At 51.3% G+C, this 20,644-nt stretch overlaps 1 protein-coding gene and 1 pseudogene across 4 annotated transcripts in view; both read left to right on the plus strand.

Moving 5' to 3' along the window:
* Positions 1-8,512, plus strand: part of RFT1 (RFT1 homolog) — a 54,024-nt gene extending 45,512 nt beyond the window's left edge. For 2 of the 4 annotated variants that reach the window (XM_063661062.1, XM_063661063.1), the window contains one exon: positions 7,184-8,051. In XM_063661062.1, coding sequence (XP_063517132.1) covers positions 7,184-7,219 — 36 coding nt within the window. In that variant the 3' untranslated portion in view covers positions 7,220-8,051. Of the gene's footprint in view, positions 1-7,183 lie in introns of all 4 variants that reach the window. The other 2 variants (XM_063661064.1, XM_054483877.2) reach the window with 2 other exon arrangements.
* Positions 8,513-19,791: 11,279 nt separating this feature from the next.
* Positions 19,792-20,631, plus strand: LOC129032885 (SERPINE1 mRNA-binding protein 1-like; annotated as a pseudogene).
* Positions 20,632-20,644: the final 13 nt, after the last annotated feature.

The following is a 20,644-nucleotide window of genomic DNA, read 5'->3' on the forward strand; positions in this document are numbered from 1 at the left end:
GCCCCTGCGGGAGAAATGGAACTGGCTCAGGTTATCTTTATAAGACAGCCACTGTAGATCACAGGTCATACATTAGCCAGTAGATGGGCTAGCCTGGCCTGAGCAGCATTTGCTAGGTGTAGGCCAGCCAGAGTGGCACGGTTCATCCCTCATTGCTCCTTCCCAGGGGAGCTGCATGAGGACCCGTGACATAACAGCTGGCTTGTGAGGGAATCTTCTAGACCATTTCCCTGTCACATTTCTTCTCTCCCTCCAATAAATGTGTCCCAGTGTCATGACCCTATTGACTCTGCTGTCACAATGTTGACAGAGGGGTTTGGCCACCTGGCTCACAGTGCTCAGTAGGAAACAGACCTGAAAAACTGGCAACTCCTGACCCTTCCTTCCCAGCGGCCTCGCACCTTTAATCTGCTCTGCAGCGCCCCATCACAGGCTGGGGCCTTGGAACAGGCTCGGGAGCTGTCATCGCAGTCAGTGAGCGGTGACTAATTAAGACACGGCTGCATTAGTCACATTGGAGGTGACAACTGAGCAGCATGTTTCTGGTTCGTGTCTGGGAGATCCTGACACACTTTCCAATTATGTGGAACTAATAGTGTGCGGCTTCCACGTGGCCATTTGGGGTGGGAGAGCAGGGGGAGCCTGAAATGAAAGCATGACTCTCTGCAGGCAGCGCCGGTTTTGTTCCCGGCTCATCTACTCCTCACTTCTTTGCCCTTTCAATTGAAAATCGCGAAAGGTGACACCAGGGGAATGGCATAAGGGGCGCCAGAGGACTTTTTCAGAAGGCTTTTGTTGTCCACCACTGTTCCCAGGAGAATTCTGAGAATATTCAGAGGGAAGCTGGTGGTGTAGGAGCCGGTCCTTTCACCAGGTGCAGACGAAAACCCCAGCCTCGCCAGCCTTGGAGCACACTCTTATCTTCCCTCACCAGAGCCCGGCAGGGCCATGCGGGGAGAACCACAAAGACCCAGAGAATCAGGACGTTGCAGCCAGAAGAAAAACAGAGCTCTTCTCCTCCACACAGAATCCCAACCAAACTAGAGAATGCTGCTAAAATAGCCATCCTTTTTGTTTCCCCTAGGACCTTAACACAAGAATTTTATGAACAAACTGGGATAGCATAGTGCGTTTAATGTTCCTGAACTAGAGCTGAAGGTTTCTGTCTTCCCCGCATGGCTTCTGAGATCCCCAAGTGGCATCTCTAATGACAAGAGAATGTGCTTGCAGGTGTGCACATGTCAGGCTGTGGGGGGCCACAGAAGGGACAGAGTGACTTGCATTTGTTTCTTTTGTAACCATGATGGAAACCATGTGGAGCTCTGGCTGCCCGGTGGGGCTGGTGGGCAGGATGCCCAAGCACAGTGGTGACTTGTCTTTGCCTGCTCTCAGCTCTGCCTGCCGCAAATCTGCAAGCACAGGGCCAAGCACCAGGCTCTGGGTGGAAGGACCCCAGGGGTGCCCTGTCTTCAGCGCTTCTTCCGTCTGCACCATCACTGGAGAAATCCACCTGCGACCATGTCTTTTATTTATTTACTTTTTTTTTTTTTTAGATAGGGTCTTGCTGTGTTGCCCAGGCTGGAGTGCAGTGGCATGATCATAGCTCCCTGCAGCCTTAATCTCCTGGGCTCAAGTGATCCTCCCACCTCAGCCTCCTGAGTACCTGCTTAATTTTTTTTTTTTAATTTTTAGTAGGGACAGGGTCTCACTATGTGGCCCAGACTGGTCTTACACTCCTAAGCTCAAGTGATCCTCCCAGCTTGGCCTCCCAAAGTGCTGGGATTACAGGCGTGAGCCACTGCTCCCAGCCTGTGTCTTTTTTTTTTTTTTTTTTTTTTTTTTGAGATGGAGTCTCACGCTGTCACCCAGGCTGGGGTGCAGTGGCGCAATCTCAGGTCACTGCAACCTCTGCCTCCCAGGCTCAAGTGACTCTCCTGCCTCAGCCTCCCGAATAGTTGGGATTACAGGTGCCCACCACCACACCCAGCTAATTTTTTAAAATTATTTTTATTAAAGATGGGGTTTCACCATTTTGGCCAGGCTGGTCTTGAACTCCTGACTTCAAGTGATCCTCCCACCTTAGCCTCCTAAAGTGCTGGGATTACAGGCATAAGCCACCATGCCCAGCCCTGTGTCTGTCTTTTGAAGTACACGAATAGGGTTTTGCTTCATGTGTATTTCGTCTTCTAAATGGCGCAGCATGTTGCATCCATGCCTTCCGTTATACTTCCCCACCCCCACCCAACTGCCCTTCTCAAATTTGTGGGTGGCCTTGAACAAGTCTCCCTCACTCCAGGTTTGTGTGGAGACACATTTTACAGGTGTTACCTGTGAGATCTTCACAACAGATTCCATCTATTATCTATGGGCTACAGGTGAGGAAACTGAGGCACAGAGAAGTGACTCGATTTTCCCTGAGCCACACAGCTAGGAAGAACATGGCACAGCTGGGGTCAACCCCTGGACTGTCTGATTACAGAGTCCCCTTCAGCTCTGGGCTAATTTCCCCCCTCTATTATTATTATTATCATTATCATTATTAATATTTCATTTTACTTTTTTTGAGACAGTCTTGCTCTATCACCCAGGCTGGAGTGCAGTGGCACGATCTCAGCTCACTGCAACCTCCACCTCCCAGGTTCAAGCAATTCTCCTGCCTCGGCCTCCCGAGTAGCTGGTATTACAGGCATGCACCACCACACCCAACAAATTTTTGTATGTTTAGTAGAGATGGGGTTTTGCATGTTGGTCAGGCTGGTTTTGAACTCCTGGCCTCAAGCAACCCACCCACCTTGGCCTCCCAAAGTGCTGGAATTACAGGCGTGAGCCACCATGGCCGGCCAAGTTCCTCCCTCTATTAGAGCCCAGGAGTTTGAGACCAGCCTGGGCCACATAGGGAGATTCTGTTTCTATAAATAATAAAAAATTAGCTGGGCGTGGTGGCTCACGCCTGTAGTCCCAGCTACTCAGGAGGCTGAGGCAGGAAGATCACTAGAGCCTGGGAAGTCGAGGCTGCAGTACGCCATGATCACACCGCTGCACTCCAGCCTGGGTGACAGAGTGAGACTGTTTCAAAAACAAAACAAAACCAAAAAACCAGCAAGTTTGGAACCCACAGGATTTGATTGTTTTCAATCCATCCCTGACCTCCCATGGCTTATTTTTCTCTACAGTTCCTCCCCTGCCTCTGTCTTCATCCCATCTTAAGGAATTTAGGGTAATTGTTTTGCACAAACATTGGCATAATAAGAAATATTTGGGAGAAATAAATCTGGCCAAAAAAAATTATGGCACATTACAAAGAAAAGGTTTTGTATATCCCAGGGTCCCTGTCTGTTGGGGCCCTTGACCCTGGGCAGCTCCACCAAGGAGTGGCAAGGCACCTCACTTTTGGCCTCTCGGGTCTAATTCCTCACTTTGGAACCATAGGCAGGAGATCTTGCCTCTCTGTGCCTCAGTTTCCTCATGTGTCACCCACCTTACGTGGTCCAGGAAAGATGAAAGGAGAACAGAAATGGGAGGCAAATTCAGCTCCAAAAGCCTTGGAAACCCCAAGCCACAGCAAGGCTTCCTAGGTGTCCACTTGACCCACATCCGCCGTTCTTTCCTCTTCCTGTCCCCGTGCCGAGGTAGTTCTCTCCCTACACCTTGCACTTCACCTCTATGGCTGTGCCAGGCTCCGCTCCCCTCCACCCTCACCCCTATTGATCCAGCTCAAAGGCCTGCTGTGGCTGAGCCAGCAAAGGAAGGAGGGCGAGGGCATTACAAATACTCATGATTTAATGGCTTTTCCTTTAGCCCCATTACCTGCAGAAGGCACCTGGCCCAGAATGCATGGCGTTGATGAACCCAGGTCACCATTTCTTTCCCTTGGCTTCATTTGGGCTGGTTCTTTTGATGTCCTCGGGAGCCCTGGAGCCAGCACTGCCCAGCCTCATCCTCACACCTCTCCCCATGCCCCAGCCTGGGAGGCACTCACCTGTGTCAGGCCTGGTGGCCCTGTTCTTATGACTCCCCAGGCTGCTCTGTCCCCATCAGGCTCCTCGTCCTTTCTTGCAACAGCCCTATATTCTTTCTCCCTTGAGAATTAGAAAGGCAGGTATGTGTGGTGGGGCCGGGAGTTTGGCAGGGAGGGAAACGTGTCCAGAGAGGGCTTTGAGGCATCTGTGGCTTTGCTTCCCCAGGCCTAGTCACTGGACCCAGCCCAGCTACCCTGCTACCCTACCCCCTTCAAGCTGTGAATCTTTGAGCAAAGTGCTTGATCCCCCTGTGCCTCAGTTTACTCATCTAAAAATGGGCACAATAACACTTGCCTCATAGGGTGTAGCAAGGAGTGAGAGGATGTAGGTAAAGCACTAGACAGGGATGCCTAGCTGTAGCCTAGTGGACTTCAACGAGTGGAATTTTAAATCTGCCCAACACAAGGTTACAGAGGGACTGTGGTCCCTGGGAACATTTGTTTCCCCACTACTGCTTCCTCCTCCCACCTAACCCCAGTCCACAGAAGTGCATGTGGTGGTGGAGCATCTTTTAAAATTTCAATGGAAACATTGCTTTACCCTCTCCTGAAAGACGACGCTGCAGGTGAAGAAGAAATGAAAACTCCTTTTAGGCCCAGCTGGCCCTGCAGGATCTTTGGAGGGTAAGGATGTCAGGCAGGGAGACTGTGCAGAGCCAGGCATCTGGATGTGGATTTGAGGTGTCCTTAGCCTTGGAAACCCCAGCAACCAGGCCCGGGGAAGAAACGCCATGGCTGCCAGCAAATGCTCTCAGACGCACATTCCGCACACCTCCCCAGGACAAGAAGGGATGCTCCAGAAGCTTGTTAAATGATTTCCACCAATTTCAGAAATTGCCTCAGCTAGTTGTTTAGACTTCCCATCAGCCTTAGATTAAGACAGAAAGAAAATGGGGCCCTGGTGTCAGGAGAGAAAGTGGCTGTGTCCAGGGAGGGACAGCTGCTGTGGGCAGTTTCTGAAGAAAGTGGAAAGGCATGAATGGGCCCTGCCATGTGTTGGGTGGCCACAGGCATGAGCTCTCCTGGTCTCGGCTTTCCAAGGCCCGGGCCACGGTGGCCCACGAGGACACCCCTGCACCCCCACATGGCCTCACCCACCAATTGTCAATGTCCTCACCTTGAACCCACTCATCACAGGCTGATCCAGAAACTTGCTGAGTTTTGTTTTGTTGCAAACACTGATTTGCTTTGTTGTTTTTTTCACTTCACTGGGATGTAGGATGCCAGGTTAAGATGGACTGGTTTCTCCTGCCAGAAGCAGCTTTGAATTTAGAATGCCCAGAGGGTGCTGTCTTTTTCTCTTGATGGAGTCTTGGTCTGTTGCCCAGGCTGGTGTGCAGTAGTGCGATCTAGGCTCACTGCAACCTCTGCGATTCTCCTGCCTCAGCCTCTCAAGTAGCTGGGATTACAGGCACCCACCACCACGCCCAGCTAATTTTTCTATTTTTACTAGAGACAGGGTTTTGCCCTGTTGGCCAGACGGGTCTCGAACTCCTGACCTCAGGTGATCCACTCGTCTCGGCCTCCCAAAGTGCTGGGATTACACGTGTGAGCCACCGTGCCCAGCCTAGGGTGCTGTCCCGAACACTATTAAGGTGGAGTTTTCCTGGGGAGGGAAGAGTGTTCTGCCTACAGACTTGTGGGAATCAGGGAGACACCAGATGTGTCTGGGCCCAGTGCTGATCCTTGGGGAAGTTGTGAGGCCATGGACATTTGGTGTGTGGATTATATCTGAGTAGTGGGGATCCATCAGGCCTTCGTCTTCCTCCTTCTCCTTGTCAAAGAGCCATGACCTGAGCGTGCCTGGTTCTGATCTGACAGCCCACTGCTAAAGGCCTCCCTCATTTCTATCAGCCTCTGTGGGACATTCCCTTCAACTTTGCAGGGGCCCTGGTTGCCTTTGCAGCTTGGAAATGATGTTTTACCACATCCCCACTGCCCACTGGGCCAGAGGACCTGCTGTCGATCCAGACAATCAACAGAGCTGGAGAACCTGGAATTGCATTCCGATCCCAGCCCTGCCTTTTACTCCTTGTGAGATCCTAGCAGGTAGCTTTGCCTTTTCTCCATCTGCAGAAGGTTCTAATCTCTGCTCACTGTTGCTCCAGGGCCATTGTGGGGCCAAGGAAAAGTTGGGGTTCAGCAGTTCTTTGGGGTGGAATGGAGAGTTGGGGAGCCAGTGCTGGAGCCTGGGTCCTGCAGGGGAGCTAGTCCAGCACAGAGGTCACGGTGGAGATTAAAATATTCCTTTTTTTGAGACAGGATCTGGAACTGCTGCCTGGGCTGGAGTGCAATGATGCAATCATAGCTTACTGCAGCCTCAATCTCCAGGGCTCAAGTGATCCTCTAGCCTCAGCCTCTGGAGTAGCTGGGACCACAGGCATGAGCCACCATACCCACCTAATTTTTTTAAATTATTAGTAGAGATGGGGTCTCACTATGTTGCCCAGGCTAGTCTCATACTCTTGATCCTCCCACCTCGAACTCCTGAAGTACTGGGATTACAGGCATGAGCCACTGTGCCTGGCCAAGTTTAAAATATTCTATACCATGTGTTATTTTTCCTGATAAGTGATTTTATCTCCTGATATTATGTATTTTATGTATTTCTTGCTATTTAATTACAAATTATCCTAAGGGCAACCAGTGCCCTGCAGATAGTCACAGAAACACTGGGCCCATGTCCTGCCTGAGGCCAGTCCTGACTTTGCCCATGGTATGCACCTGTGCCGTGCTCACACTGTCCTGCACAGCGTGCTTTTTTACTATAGTATGCCATTGCAGGTTATTCCCAGTACTTGCTATGTTGTAAACTGTTAAGTGAATATCCTGACACAGAGTCCTCCAAGAGCCTGGTCTCCTTCTCCATTTTGCCTGCCGATAAACCCTGAGAGTGAATTCACTGCCTGTCAGCCCCAGCCTCGCCCCTAAGGGAGCCTAGGATGGAAGGGAGCCTGTCCAGGTCATATTGAGTTGATGACCAGCCAGCCTGGAGCCTGACACTCAGGACCTGTAGGTCAGTGGGCCAAACCATTCAGATCGCCTGGGTTCCACATCTGAAAAGGGCTTTGCACGATGCCAGCCGCCCAGTCAATGGTCTGTATTAATTGTGACATGGTGGCAACTGTCACTTGGTCATTCAGCTGACAGTCTTTCCTCCTGCAGAGGCCAAGAAAACCATGGACGAGCAGTGGACCTTGATGTCCCTACTGAGCACAAGCCAGCAACAAGGACCCGGCCCCCCAGGCTCCACGGCATCCTCAGCCACAGACAAGCTCAGCCGCTGGGAGTGTGCACCTGTCACAAGTAATTGCTTCCCAAGAAGCAATTCCTTTGGGCATCAGTAAAGTCACTGATGCCCCAGCCCTCCCCTCAGAGAATCTGATTAACCAGCCTAGCTGGATGGGAAGCTAGGGAACACCAGCCACCCAGTAAATAGAAGCAGAACAGCCGAGGAAGGGGCTCTGCCGACTGCTCTGGCTCCTTCCGTGGGTGACAGGGCCTCTGTGGGCTAGTGGCTTTGGAAGGTGTTTGCTCAAGGGCCTTGTTTCCCTGCCCACAGGCATGGGGTGCAGCCCCTTATGCTGGAGGCTCATCTTTGTAGCCCACATGGGTGCTTGGAGAAGGTCTTTGAGCTGCCTGGTCCAAGGGTGGATTCTAAGGTTTTGACAAGATCACTCCACGGCTCATTCCTGCTGTGGGCTCTGGCACAGACAGACCATAGTGTAGGTTCCAGCTCTGCTGTGTCCTTTACACCATGACCTTGGGCAGTTTACTAAACCTCTCAAGCCTCAGTGTTTAAGAGGTTTTATATTAATCCTACCTGTTTTTATATTTAATTTCTCTTTTGATCAAAACAATACATGTATGGTATATAGTTTTAAAGGTTGAACAATACTGCAAGGCTGGAAATACTAATTCCCCTCTTCTTGACCCATAGTTTTAAGGTTGAACAATACTGCAAGGCTGGAAATACTGATTCCCCTCTTCTTGACCCATTGCTTTCAGTTCTTTTGACTTTTGACTCTTTCAATCTTTTTTTTTTTTTTTTTTAGATAAGGTCTCCCTCTGTTGCCCAGGCTGAGCTGGAGAGCAGTGGCACAATCACAGCTCACTGCAGCCTCAAACTCCTGGGGTCAAGCAATCCTCCCACTTCAGCCTCCCGAGTCGCTGGGACTACAGGTGTGCGCTACCATGCCCGCCTAATTTTAAAATGATTTGTAGAGATGGGGTCACACGATGTTGCCCAGGCTGGTCTTGAACTCCTGGCCTCAAGCGATCCTCCTGCCTTGGCCCAAATTGTTGGGATTACAAGCATGAGCTACTGCACCCTGCCTCTTTCACCTTTAGAACATTGACTTCCTACTATGGAAAATGAGCTGATAGCCACCTCTCCATACATTTCCTCCCCATCCTTCCAATGCTATGATTTGGTGTAAGTTGATATTCAGTGTTTACATGTTTAACGCTATGCAAACATTGTTTTCTGCTAAACCAAGTAGTATTCTATTTCCTTTCTGCTATAATTCTTTGTTTTTCCTCAAGCTATAATTATCTCTTTTTTATTTGCTTTTTTTGTATTTGTACTTTATGTTCTTCCCTACAAAATCATAAAAATCTGACCAAACACACCCAGCAGGTGTGCTTTCCCAGGAGACATTGCTCCAGGAACCCCTCACTACTTATTCCACTCTTACCAACCTATCTGTTTGCCCCTGCCTCCCTTCCCCAGAGTGAAGACATTGAGGCTTAGAGAGGTAGTAAGATCCGGGTGGAAATGCAGGCCTAGATAAGGTGGTACAGTTATGCTCAAGGGCCAACCGCCTGCCCAGGATGCTGCAGCCCAGTGGGGCGGCAGCCACACTAATGGGACCACTTGATGAGTTTAACATCTGCAGTGTGGGGCAGGGGCCTCTGGCCCTGAGTATAGAGGACAGAGGCAGGTCTCCCTGTCCATCCTGAGTGACCATTCCTGGTAAGATGCCCCATGCTGATTTCCATCCCCCACCAGGCAGATCGGAGAAAGAGCCAGCCCCACTTTTCTCTGACCACCCCATGTTAACTTCCCCTTAAACTTGCTAAACCAGCCCTACCCAACTGCCAAGCTGAGGTCGCCTCCCAGGGCCACCAGCACCCTGCTCATCACAGATGGGGCCACTTTTACTACTTCCCCATGTCTTGTCTCCCCCATATCAGGGCTGAGCTCTGAGCCTGCTCCCAGCGAGCTTTGCACTGCAAGTGACTCTTCATTGCTGGTCAGAGGAGGCTAAGGTCAGCCCTAGGGAATGCATGAAGGTTAAGATGATGCTGGGGGCCCCTGGCCAGAAACTCCCAGTCTTGGTGGCCCAAGTCCTTAAGGGCAGCACACATTCTTGAAGGGGACAGAGAGAGCCTCCTGAGTCAAGAGCTCTTGCCTAGACACCACATGCCTCACAATGGAGAGGACTATGCATTGTCGGAGGCTCCTGGTGACTGCCATCCAGCTTACAGGGCCCACTCACCACAGAGGCTGCCCATGAGAGTGTCATCCATGTGTTCGTGCATGCCAGAGGCTGTACCTCAAGGAGGCTGTGCCATTGGGCCAGGACTACTCCAGGCATAGGGAGAGGGTACAGGGCGCATATCCTCTCCCTCAGCCATCTAGAGACAAGGGATGGGTGTCAGAGGCGCCTGGGAGATGAAAGATGCATGGAGCACTCAAAATGGCCTCATGCTTTCTAAACACACAACTCACCAGGATTTCATCTGCAACTCAGATTCAATCAGCTAAGTAGGGAAGAAGAAAGTATGTGGTTGTCATGGCAACACCAAATTGCCCAGGACCAGGTTGGTCTCTAAGCAGGGGAAGGGAAGAGAGTGGAGCTGAGCCTCTGTCTCTGTGGTGGGGATGTTCTGGAGAACGGGGCCTAAGGGTCAGGCCAGACACACACCTGTGGGGCGAGGGGCCTTGTTCTCACTACCCCTGCTCAGGGCTGAGGGCCTGAGCCATGCAGTGTTACATAAAGGGTTGACTCGGGGCCCTCACTCTGGCCCTGGGGCCCAGACTACTCAAGCATGCAAGTTCCAGAGCCAGCCTCTTGCTAAGGGCCAGTCCCCGCTTCTCCCCACGGGCTAGACCCACCCCAGAGAAGCTCAGATTTGGTGCCTGCTTCTCTTCTTGCCCCCTAGTCCTAGCTGTTCCTGGCAGAGCTTCTGTCTTGAGCTTGGCCATGGATGTGGACACAGCCAGGCACATACCCTGAGTGCGGTCTGAAGGATCAAGGGACCCATAGCCTCACCCAGAGAGTGCCAAGCAAAGCTGATACTTCTATTCATAAGCATGCAGTGCTCAGCCTGGCCTCCTCCTTCCCACCAAGAACGAAGTGGAGCCAGCAGAGGGGTTGCCCTGCAATGTGGTCTCTGCCAACCTGGGCCCAGGCCTGGCTGGATAGGTGGTAGGAGAGAGGGCTGCTCAAGTAGGAAGGAGGTGAGCATCGGGACCCTCCCCTGCCCCCGGACCTGACTTAGCCCTGTTTTGATTCTGACCATCCAGTGCTCTGGGGACCCTGGAAAAGGTCCTGGCTCCAAGGCCCACCTGACCAGCCAAGCCTGGCACATCCATCTCTGTGGTCTCAGGTTCTGGCCACAGGAGGGCTCCTGGACACATAATACATGAATAAATGGAGTGAAATAAAGAATTAATCAGTGGGTTACTTAGGCAGTGAGAACTAGGAGCAGAAGAAATGAAAGAGACCAGGTTGGGAGGGGGGATGCTGGTAGGGCCAGGTTTAGGGGAGCCTTAAATGCCAGGCTGAGAGGGGGGTGTTTGTCAGGCTCCCCCACATCCAGCTTCTGCCCTGGCCCTGGGACAACTCCCATCTTCCAGAGGGGCCACTAGGGACCCTAGCAGATGTGGCCCTATCACCTGATCCCCTCTCAGAGAGACAGAGACCCCAGGGCCCATCCCCCAGAGCCTGGCTCACCTGGGCCCTCACAGGGCCTGCCTCACCGGGGCCCTGCAGACCTAACTGCTTCTGCTTCATGGTCTGTGGGTTTTCCCAGTCGTCCAATTAGTGCTAATTGGAAGCAGGAAGTGTGTGCATGTGTGGGGTGGGCCTGGAACTCTGATGTCCTTGTCAGAACTTCCAGGCCCTGTGCTTCCTGGGACAGGCTCTTCCCTAGAGCTTTGTGGTCTCCCGCAGGGCTGGGTGGGGTTGTTGGGAGCTCCCCAAGCATTGGGTATACTGGCTCTGTGCACAACGGGGCCTCTGCTCTCCAGAGGGCTCAGGCTTTCACCGGCCACCTCTTACCCCAGGTGCCAGTTGCCCCCAGGGCAGGGCAAGCTCACCCTTTTCACTGCCAAATCCTCCTCGCCCGGCACAGAGCTGCCGCTCTTCACAGTTTCACTCTAAGAACGAAGGGATGATGGGCTCAGGGCCTGGGAGAGAGGCGCAGAGGGGGCCTCCTGAACCCCTCACTGACTCTTGGTCCCAGACTCAGCCCGTGGCTCCATAAAGGCAAGGAAAGGCCTGCTTTATCTGACTGGCCACACACTTGTGCTTCCCTTGCGGGACAAAGGGTGCAGAGGTGCTTCTAGAGAGGCGGGGCTTCCCCTTAGTTTCCCTCCTCCCTGTGTTCCCTGCCCCTCCACTTGGGGCAGAGGTAGGGGTGTCCAGAGGCAAAGCCCCTTTTGTGTCAAGCTTCAACCCAGGTTCTCTCCCCACCCACAGATGCTGGTGGGCAGTCTGACGGCAGAGGCCGTAACGGGGGAAGCATGGGATGTGGGCACATGGGGGAAGGCCCCGGACCCCAGCCTGGGCAGAGGCCGGTGCCCCACCAGGCTCTCTCTCTGCAGTGTTATGTCAATCATTGCCCACAGGTGCCCTCGACCTGGACACCGTCAGGCCTCCTTCGCGGTGGACTGAAACCCTGTGGCACAGCCCAGGACCACCCAGCCCCATGGGCTGATGGCTCACATCTGGAAGCAGGGCCCCTCAGGACTCAAAGGTGCTCGGAGATGAAGATTGCTGGGTGCCAGCTCATGGGGCCAGCCTCAGCTTCACCCCCAGGAAATGCCTGCTTTTTGCTGTGCGGCAGGCACTAGAGCCGGCAGAGAGGGCAGTGGGCTCCTCTGAGGTCGCGGGCGGAGCCCTGTGAGGAGAGGCCTGGCTGCCGGCGGCCACTAGAGGGCAGGACCCTCCTGTGTGTTTCCTCCAAAGGGTTGTTGAGCAGATGAGCCGGACTGACAGGAGACAATGGAGCAGCCGCCCCAGGGTGCAGTCACCACAAGCCTGCTAGAAGGTCTCAGCGGAGGCTGTGATGCGTCCAAAAGTCCACTGGACCCTAGACCTTAAATGACCTTCCTGAGCCTTTAGGCTTTTACTTCCTGGGAGCCCAGCCCTGAGCCAACAGGGACAGTGCCTGGCTCCTACATTGGCAGAGAGTGACAAGTCAGTGCCCCCTTCTTAGAACATCAGTGGTAGAGGAGCAATTAGGAGAGCAGGTCCTCCAGCTTCTTCCAGGTGCGATGAGGAAACAGAGGCAGAAAAGAACTCACCTGACCACACCTATGAGGTGGGTAGGGACAGATACTTCTGAGAGTGAACCATTAGCCAAGCACGCACGGCAGCCCTGGCGGGGGGGGGGTCAGTGCATGTTGTCGGGTGCTACTTTTGCAGCTGAGGAAACTGAGGGTCAGAGAGGCTGTCATTTGACTGAAGTCCCACAGCAAGCGTGGACCAGGGTTCCCGCCCGGGCAGGATGATGCTGAGCCTGCATGCAGGCTCCCATGCAGCCTTATCACAGCCTCATGTAGAGACGACCTCCTGTGGCCTCGCTGACATGAGTGTGAGTGTGTGGGGACCCTGGCTGCCGCAGTAGGAATGAGGCGGCCTCTCTGCATCCTGAGACTCCCAGGCAGAGGCCAGTCCTTCATCTGGACCTACCAACAGTGATGCCAGGAGCAGCTGCCTCTAGTGGGCCAGAGGAACTATGTGAGGAACCCATGGTCCATGCCATGACAACCCTCCTTTAGGGCCTCTTGAGGCCACAGTGGTGCTAAACCCAGGAAGTGGGTGCCAATTCAGGGGACCATTGGCAGCCCTGCTGCTCCTCACTGGGCTGTGCCTGCAGTCACAGGAGGCAAGGACCTGCTTTTGAGTCTTTGGCTTCACCTTGTTCTTTCAACCAGGCTTGGGGCTCTCTGCCTGGGGCTGGGAATAGGTAGTTCTCAGCCTGGGCAGCCCCAGGAGCTGCTAAGTGTCATATCCCTGGGGAAGGCCTGAGCAGTTTAAGGCTGGTTTTGGTTGTCCCAATACTGCTGGGAGCCACTGGGGAATGAGAGTGTCTTGGGGACCTATTCCTGGAGCCTGAGTCTAAGCTGAGCTGTGGCTCATTAAGACTAAATTACATGGAGACCCAACGTGGCTGCTGGGCCCATCAAGGGCTGGTGTCTGCTCTGGGAGGTAGCCCCATGGCCGGATCTTTCTCTATGTCCCAGGTGGGCCCCTGTGACCTGGGGCCTATGTGCTGAAACCTGTGAGGGTCAGGCATAGCGGGGAGGGTAGCCCCATAAGTACTCCCGTACAAGGGACTTGGGCAGAGTCCTGTCCTCCAGCTAAGTATCTGGGGCACCAACCTCACAGACTGCAGAGTTCACTCTCATTAGCACAGGGGTCCTCTCAACAGCTTCAGTGACCACAGGGATCGGTGTACCCATTTCACAGATGGGGACACCCAGGCTCAGGTCTTACCACCCTTTGCCAACAGCTTCTTCACTGGTCTCCTTAGCTTCCGTTTTCCCTTTTCCTTCCTTGTTTTAAGCTTTCAAAAAAATTTTTTAGGCTGGATGTAGTGACTCCTGCCTGTAATCCCAGCACTTTGGGTGGATTGCTTGAGCCTAGGGGTTTGAGACCAGCCTGGGCAACTTAGTGAGACCCCACCTCTACAAAAAATTCCAGAATTTTCTTTTTTTTTACTAATTTAAACATTTTGCCTGGGCGTGGTGGCTCATGCCTGTAATCCCAGCACTTTGGGAGGCCAAAGTGGGCGGATCATCTGAATCAGGAGTTCTCGACCAGCCTGGCCAACATGGTGAAACTCTGTCTCTACTAAAAATACAAATTAGCCAGGCGTGGTGGCATGTGCCTGTAATCCCAGTTCCTTGGAAGGCTGAGCCAGGCTGGTCTTGAATTCCTAGTCTCAGGTGATCTGCCCACCTCAGCCTCCCAAAGTGCTGGGATTACAGGTGTGAGCCACCACACCTGGCCAAAAAAAAAATGTTTTTAAATTATTTAGTGGCTTATTATATAAGAAATAAATGAATACATTTTTACTTTAAAAACATAATACACCCAGCACTTTGGGAGGCTGAGGCAGGTGGATCACCTGAGGTCAGGAGTTCGAGACCAGCCTGGCCAACATGGTGGAACTTTGTCTCTACTAAAAATACAAAAATTAGCTGGGCGTGGTGGAGGACGCCTGTAATCCCAGCTACTTGGGAGGCTGAGGCAGGAGAATTGCTTGAACTCAGGATATGGAGGTTGCGATAAGCCGAGATCATGCCACTGCACTCCAGCCTGGGTGACAGAGTGAGACTCCGTCTCAAAAAAAAAAACAACAAAAAAAAAAACCATAATACAGGGCTGGTCATGGTGGCTCACACTTATAATCCCAGCATACTTCTGGGCTCAGGCAATCCTCCCACCTTCGCCTCCCAAAGTGCTAGGATTACAGGCGTCAGCCACCGCGCCCAGCCTGTTTTGATGTTTTTCAAGAGACAAGGTCTCACTATGTTGCCCACACTGGTCTTGAACTCCTGGGCTCAAGCTATCCTTCTGCTTCTGCTTCCCAGAGTTTTAGATTTTCAGGCATGATCTCTCACACCCAGACTTATTTTCTCCTTTATCCCCAACCACTGCGGTTAGGTTTGGGTTGGGATGGGGGCAGGTGGGAGATGGGGGAAGCCAACCTCCAAGGAGGGCAGGAAACATCTAGCCAGCCCCATCTTCCCGAATCCACAGCTAGGGTGCTTCCCAGAGAACCTGCTCTGCTGCAGGGGACAGTGGGGAGTAGTCTTTCTCCATAGACACACAGCATCCCAAAGCCAAACATTTCCCTCCTCAGTCCTTGTAACTGCCACTAGGCTGTGCATATATGGGGAACCCACAGGGTTTACCTCATCCCCTATTGCTGGACATCCAGGCTGTTTTCAGCGGTGCTGTTACAGCTCACTGCAGTGGCCACCACAGTGCAGGTCTCTGCCAGGCTCTCTACGGGGAGGCACTGGGAAGTGGAATTGCTGAGCTGGGGGGCAGGGGCTCAGTCACCCTCCGAAAAGCCTGTGCCCACCCCCAGCATAGGCACTTGTTGTACTAACACTTTGCTAAAATCTCTCTTTTCAATGGGAATTTATCTCATTACTTATGAGTTTGCTTATCTTTTCTTACTGAGTGATCATTTTTATTTCCTTTTTTTTTCATTTTCCCCCTCACCTCTCTGAATTTTATTTATTTCCTTTTACCATGAAGAATCTGCTTATATCCTTTCCCCATTTTTCCACTATGGTTTTTATCTTTTCCTTATTCATTTATAGATCTTTATATAGATGCTCTTCAACCCGCTATGGAGTTTCATCCCAATAAACCCTTTACAAGTTAAAAATACTGTAAAATGAAAATGTATTTAATATGCCTAACCTACTGAACATCATAGCTTAGCCCAGCCTGCCTTAAACATGCCCACAACACTGACATTAGCCTACAGTTGGTCAAAGTCACCTAACACAGTCTGGGCACAGTGGCTCACACCTATAATCCCAGCACTTTGGGAGGCTGAGGAGGGCGGAGCACTTGAGTTCAGAAGTTCGAAACCAGCCTCGCCAACATGGTGAAACCCTGTTTCTACTAAAAATACAAAAACTAGCCACGCATGGTGGCACATGCCCATAGTCCCAGCTACTCAGGAAGCTGAGGCAGGAGAATCGCATGAACCTGGGAGGCGGAGGTTGCAATGAGCTGAGATTGTGCTATTGCACTCCAGCCTGGGCAACAAAAGTGAAACTCCATCTCAAAAACAAAAACAAACAACAAAAAAACAAAGTCACCTAACACAAAGCCTGTTTTATAATAAAGTGTTGAATATCTCATGTAATTATCAAATATTGTGCTCAAAGTGAAAACCAGAATGGTCGTATGGATACTTGAAGTATGATTTCTACTAAATGTATATGACTTTTGCACCATTGTAAAGTAAAAAAAAAATCCCAAGTTGAGCCATATAAGTCAGGGACCATCTGTATATTCTGGATTTAAATCCTTTGTTGTATTTTCTCGCTTCCCTTTGCCCCAACTGGAGAGGTTGACTCTAGAGGGAGTGCAGGGGACAGGGCCAGGACCAGGCTTTCTGCCTGGCTGCAGCTCTTGGATGTTATATTGGAAAATGTCTAACCCTGGCTAGGTGGAGAGACCATGGCCAGGTGACTTTTCTGAAAGCCTCTGTTCTGTCACCTGTAAAGTGGGCAGAATACTGCCTACCACGCAGGGTTACGGTGACGATTAAAGGAACCCACCCGTGCACAGGTCATCTGATGAGTGCCACACACACGTGAGGTGGACAACTGCTGGGCAGGAGGCACCATGTTGAGTAGGTGCCCGATAAACGGTGACTGTGGTCTCTGTGCCCAGTGAGTATATGTGGGTCCCTTGGTGGGGGGGGTCTCTCCTGCATAGCCAGTGCTCAGAAGTTTAGCATGGATGGGGGGCAGTCTGAGACAGGGCTGGTGCTTGCAGGAAGGGAGAAGTGGATGGGCTGAGCTTAGAGAGAAGACACCGCAGGGTTGGCTCATATTGGGTGCAGTTGTGAGAGTCTACTAAGGTCAAGCCCTGTCCCCTCCCACATCAGGATCCCCAAAGGAAAGTGTTGGGCTGACTTCCTCCAGCCAGATTGGCTACAGCTGACCCTCTGGTCCCACTCCTGCCAGGCAGTCCCGGGGCCTCAGAAAAGCCCTTTGGAGGTGACATGTGGTCCGGCCCACTTGAGGGCATGACTTGGCCTTGGCTGTAATCTGCTGAAACTAATAGGAGGTATATTTATGAGTTGCCATAAAAGGCATTGACATACTGGTGATAAAAGCCTCCAAAATCGCCCTGCTGTAAACTGCCATTTACATGTTTATGACCTTATTCCCCAGCCAGTGGGTTAGATATTCCCATTGTCACTGACCATGAGGCTCAATTCTCAGCCAGGGGCCTGCATGGTGAGTTGAAAAAAGGAAGCACTAATATGCAGGCCCAGAGCCACTGCCTGCTCCTCCTTGCAGCTGCTCCCTCCCAAGAGACTCCTCATATCGAGCATACCCTGGAGGCTTATTTTCTTACTGAGGAGTAACTTACATTCAGTACACTACACCAATCATGAATATATAATACAGCTCAATGACTTTTACATAGATGGACACCCATGTAACCATGACCCTAAGCAAACTTCCTCACCCTAGGAAATTCCCTTGTGCCCCTTCCCCGCCAATGTCCCCTAGCCCAGAAGTAACCACTGTTCTGACCTCCATCATCAGAGATCAGTTTTGCTGTCCTAGAATTTCACCCAAATGTCGTCATACATGTGTTTTCTTCTGTGTGTGGCCTCCTTTCATCAATATAATTTTTTTTATTTTTGTATATTTTTTGAGACAGGATCTTGCTCTGTTCTCCTTCCGTAGTGCAGTGGCACCATCACGGCTCACTGCAGCCTCCAACTCCCAGGCTCTAGTGATTCTCCCACCTCAGCCTCCCAAGTTGTAGCTGGGACTACAGACATGCTCCACCATGCCCGGCTAATTTTTTCTTTTTTTTTTTTGTTTTTGAGACAGGGTTTCACTATGTTACCCAGTCTGGTCTCTAACTCCTAGGCTCAAGTGCTCCGCCTGCCTCAGCCTCCCAAGGTGCTGGGATTACAGGCGTGAGCCACTGCGCCCAGCCAATACAATATTTTCCAGATTCCTCCACGCTGCCCTGTGTAACAGTTGTTCTTTCTTTTTTATCATTGAGTAGTTGTGTCCATTGTATGGATGGATAGGCCAAACTGGTTTATTTATTCTCCTATTGATGGATATTTGGGTTGTTTCCAGTTTTTGGCTACTATGAATAAAGCTGCTGTGAATAGTACTCTGCACTTTTGTGTGAGAATGAGTTTTTATTTCTCTTGGGTAAATCTTTAGAATGGAGTAGCTGCCTCAGAAGGTAAGAGCGTACGATGTCATAAGAAACTGCCAACGGCAATGGATGAGCATTCCAGTTGCTCCTCTTCTTTTGAGGTTTCTCTGCCCCAGACCCTCAGTTTCCTTAAAGAGCCCACCCATCATCCCATCTGGAGGTGGGTCTGGCTGTAGGGGATGGCAGGCATCCTCCAGGAACCCAAAATCTTGCTGCAAGGGAGGGATCTGCCTGATGTGCGCAGGTGCCAGTTACACCCTCAGGGAGCTAGCATGGGAGAAGAGAATTCCATTTGGTAAGCACCAGTTAAGAGTCAGGCACCACAGTAAGGCTATTATTTGTATGCCCTATTTAATCCTCTAGGTGCTGGGGTCTTGCCAGCAATGGCAGACAAAACATTTAGTGCCTACAGACTGCCCTGCCTCCACCTGCCAAGGCTGCCCATCCCCAGCAGCCCCTCCCTGGCCATCATATTAGATCTACCATATGACCCAGCACAAAGGCACTGAGAAGGTCTGTAGAGCTTCTCTCCATCACCCCACTGCCCAGAGCAAGGCCCAGGGAGAGAAGAGACTTTGGCCCCATGGTTATAAGCAGAGCTGGGAAACAACTCAACTTTTCTGCTCCCAGCTCAGGAGAGAAAATCAGGCCTCCTCTCTTAGAGACAGGCCTTTCCTATGCTCCCTTCTCATCAAATCAACCTTAGGGAGGGCTTCACTTGGCTGGGAGCATTGCTAGGGGGGTGTGTGTCACAGTCCTGCCTAGTGGTAGCAGCCAGCCCAGCCAGTGCAGGCACACAGCAGGCATCAATGAAAGGAAGGAAGAGGCCGGGTGCAGTGGCTCACGCTTGTAATCCCAGCACTTTGGGAGGCCAAGGTGGGTCAGATCACTTGAGGTCAGGAGTTTGAGACCAGCCTGGCCAACATGGCGAAACCTCATCTCTACTAAAAATACAAAAAATTAGCTGGGCATGGTGGCATGCTTCTGTAGTCCCATCTACTCGGGAGGCTGAGGGAGGAGAAGTGCTTGAACCTGGGAGGCAGAGGTTCCAGTGAGCCAAGATCACGCCATTGCACTCCAGCCTGGGCTACAGAGCAAGACTCTGTGAAAGAAAGAAAGAGAGAGAGAGAAAGAGAAAGAAAGAAAGAAGAAAGAAAGAAAGAAAGAAAATAAAGAAAGAGAGAGAAAGAAAGAAAGAAAAGGAAAGAAAAGAAAGGAAAGGAAAGAAAGGAAAAAGAGAGAGGCCGGGCCCGGTGGCTCAGGCCTGTAATCCCAGCACTTTGGGAGGCCGAGGTGGGCGGATCACAAGGTCAGGAGATTGAGACCATCCTGGCTAACACGGTGAAACCCCATCTCTACTAAAAATACAAAAAATTAGCCGGGTGTGGTGGCAGGCATCTATAGTCCCAGCTACTCGGGAGGCTGAGACAGGAGAATGGCGTGAACCTGGGAGGCGGAGCTTACAATGAGCCGATATCTCAACACTGCACTCTAGCCTGGGTGACAGAGCAAGACTCCGTCAAAAAAAAAAAAAAAAAAAAAAAAAGGAAGGAAGGAAAGAGAGAGAAGGAAAGAAAGAGAGGAAAGAAAGAAAGAATAAGATGAGGAGTTGGAAGAAGACCTGATCAACAACTTCAGGGTGAAGGGAAAATAACTGATAGAAGACCAGAAAGGCGACCACCTCGTGAACGAAGATTTGAAAAGCCACTTGAAGAAAAGAGTGAAGGAGGCGAATTTTCACTAGATAGACCGATTATTGACAAACCTATTCGAGGTCGTGGATGTGGAATGGGCTGAGGAGATGGATCTGATTCTTGTGGCACACGTGAATTTGATAGGCATCGTGGAAGTGATCTTCTTTTTCACATTACAGTGGCCTGAAGCACGAGGACAAACGTGGAGGTAGCGGATCTTACCACTGGGGAACTGTCAAAGACGAATTAACTGACTTGGATCCATCAAATGTGACTGAGGAAACACCTGAAGGTTAGGAACATCATCCAGTGGCAGTCACTGAAAATAAGGAGAATGAAGTGGAGGAGGTAAAAGAGGAGGGTCCGAGAGAGATGACTTTGGATGAGTGGAAGGCTATTCAAAATAAAGACTGGGCAAAAGTAAAATTTAATATCTGAAAACCAAATGAAGGTGCTGATGGGCAGTGGAAGAAGGGATTTGTTCTTCATAAATCAAAAAGTGAAGAGACTCATGCTGAAGAATCGGTTATGGACCATCATTTCCAGAAGCCAGCAAATGATATAACATCTCAGCTGGAGATCAATTTTGGAGACCTTGGCCACCCAGGACGTGGTGGCAGGGGAGGACAAGGCGGATGTGGGCGTGGTGGGCGCCCAAACCGTGGCAGCAGGACCGACAAGTGCTTCTGCTCCTGATGTGGATGACCCAGAGGTATTCCCAGCTCTGGCATAACTGATGCCATGAG

The sequence above is a fragment of the Pongo pygmaeus genome, chromosome 2 (genome assembly GCF_028885625.2).
Source record: "Pongo pygmaeus isolate AG05252 chromosome 2, NHGRI_mPonPyg2-v2.0_pri, whole genome shotgun sequence".
Lineage (NCBI taxonomy): Eukaryota > Metazoa > Chordata > Mammalia > Primates > Hominidae > Pongo > Pongo pygmaeus.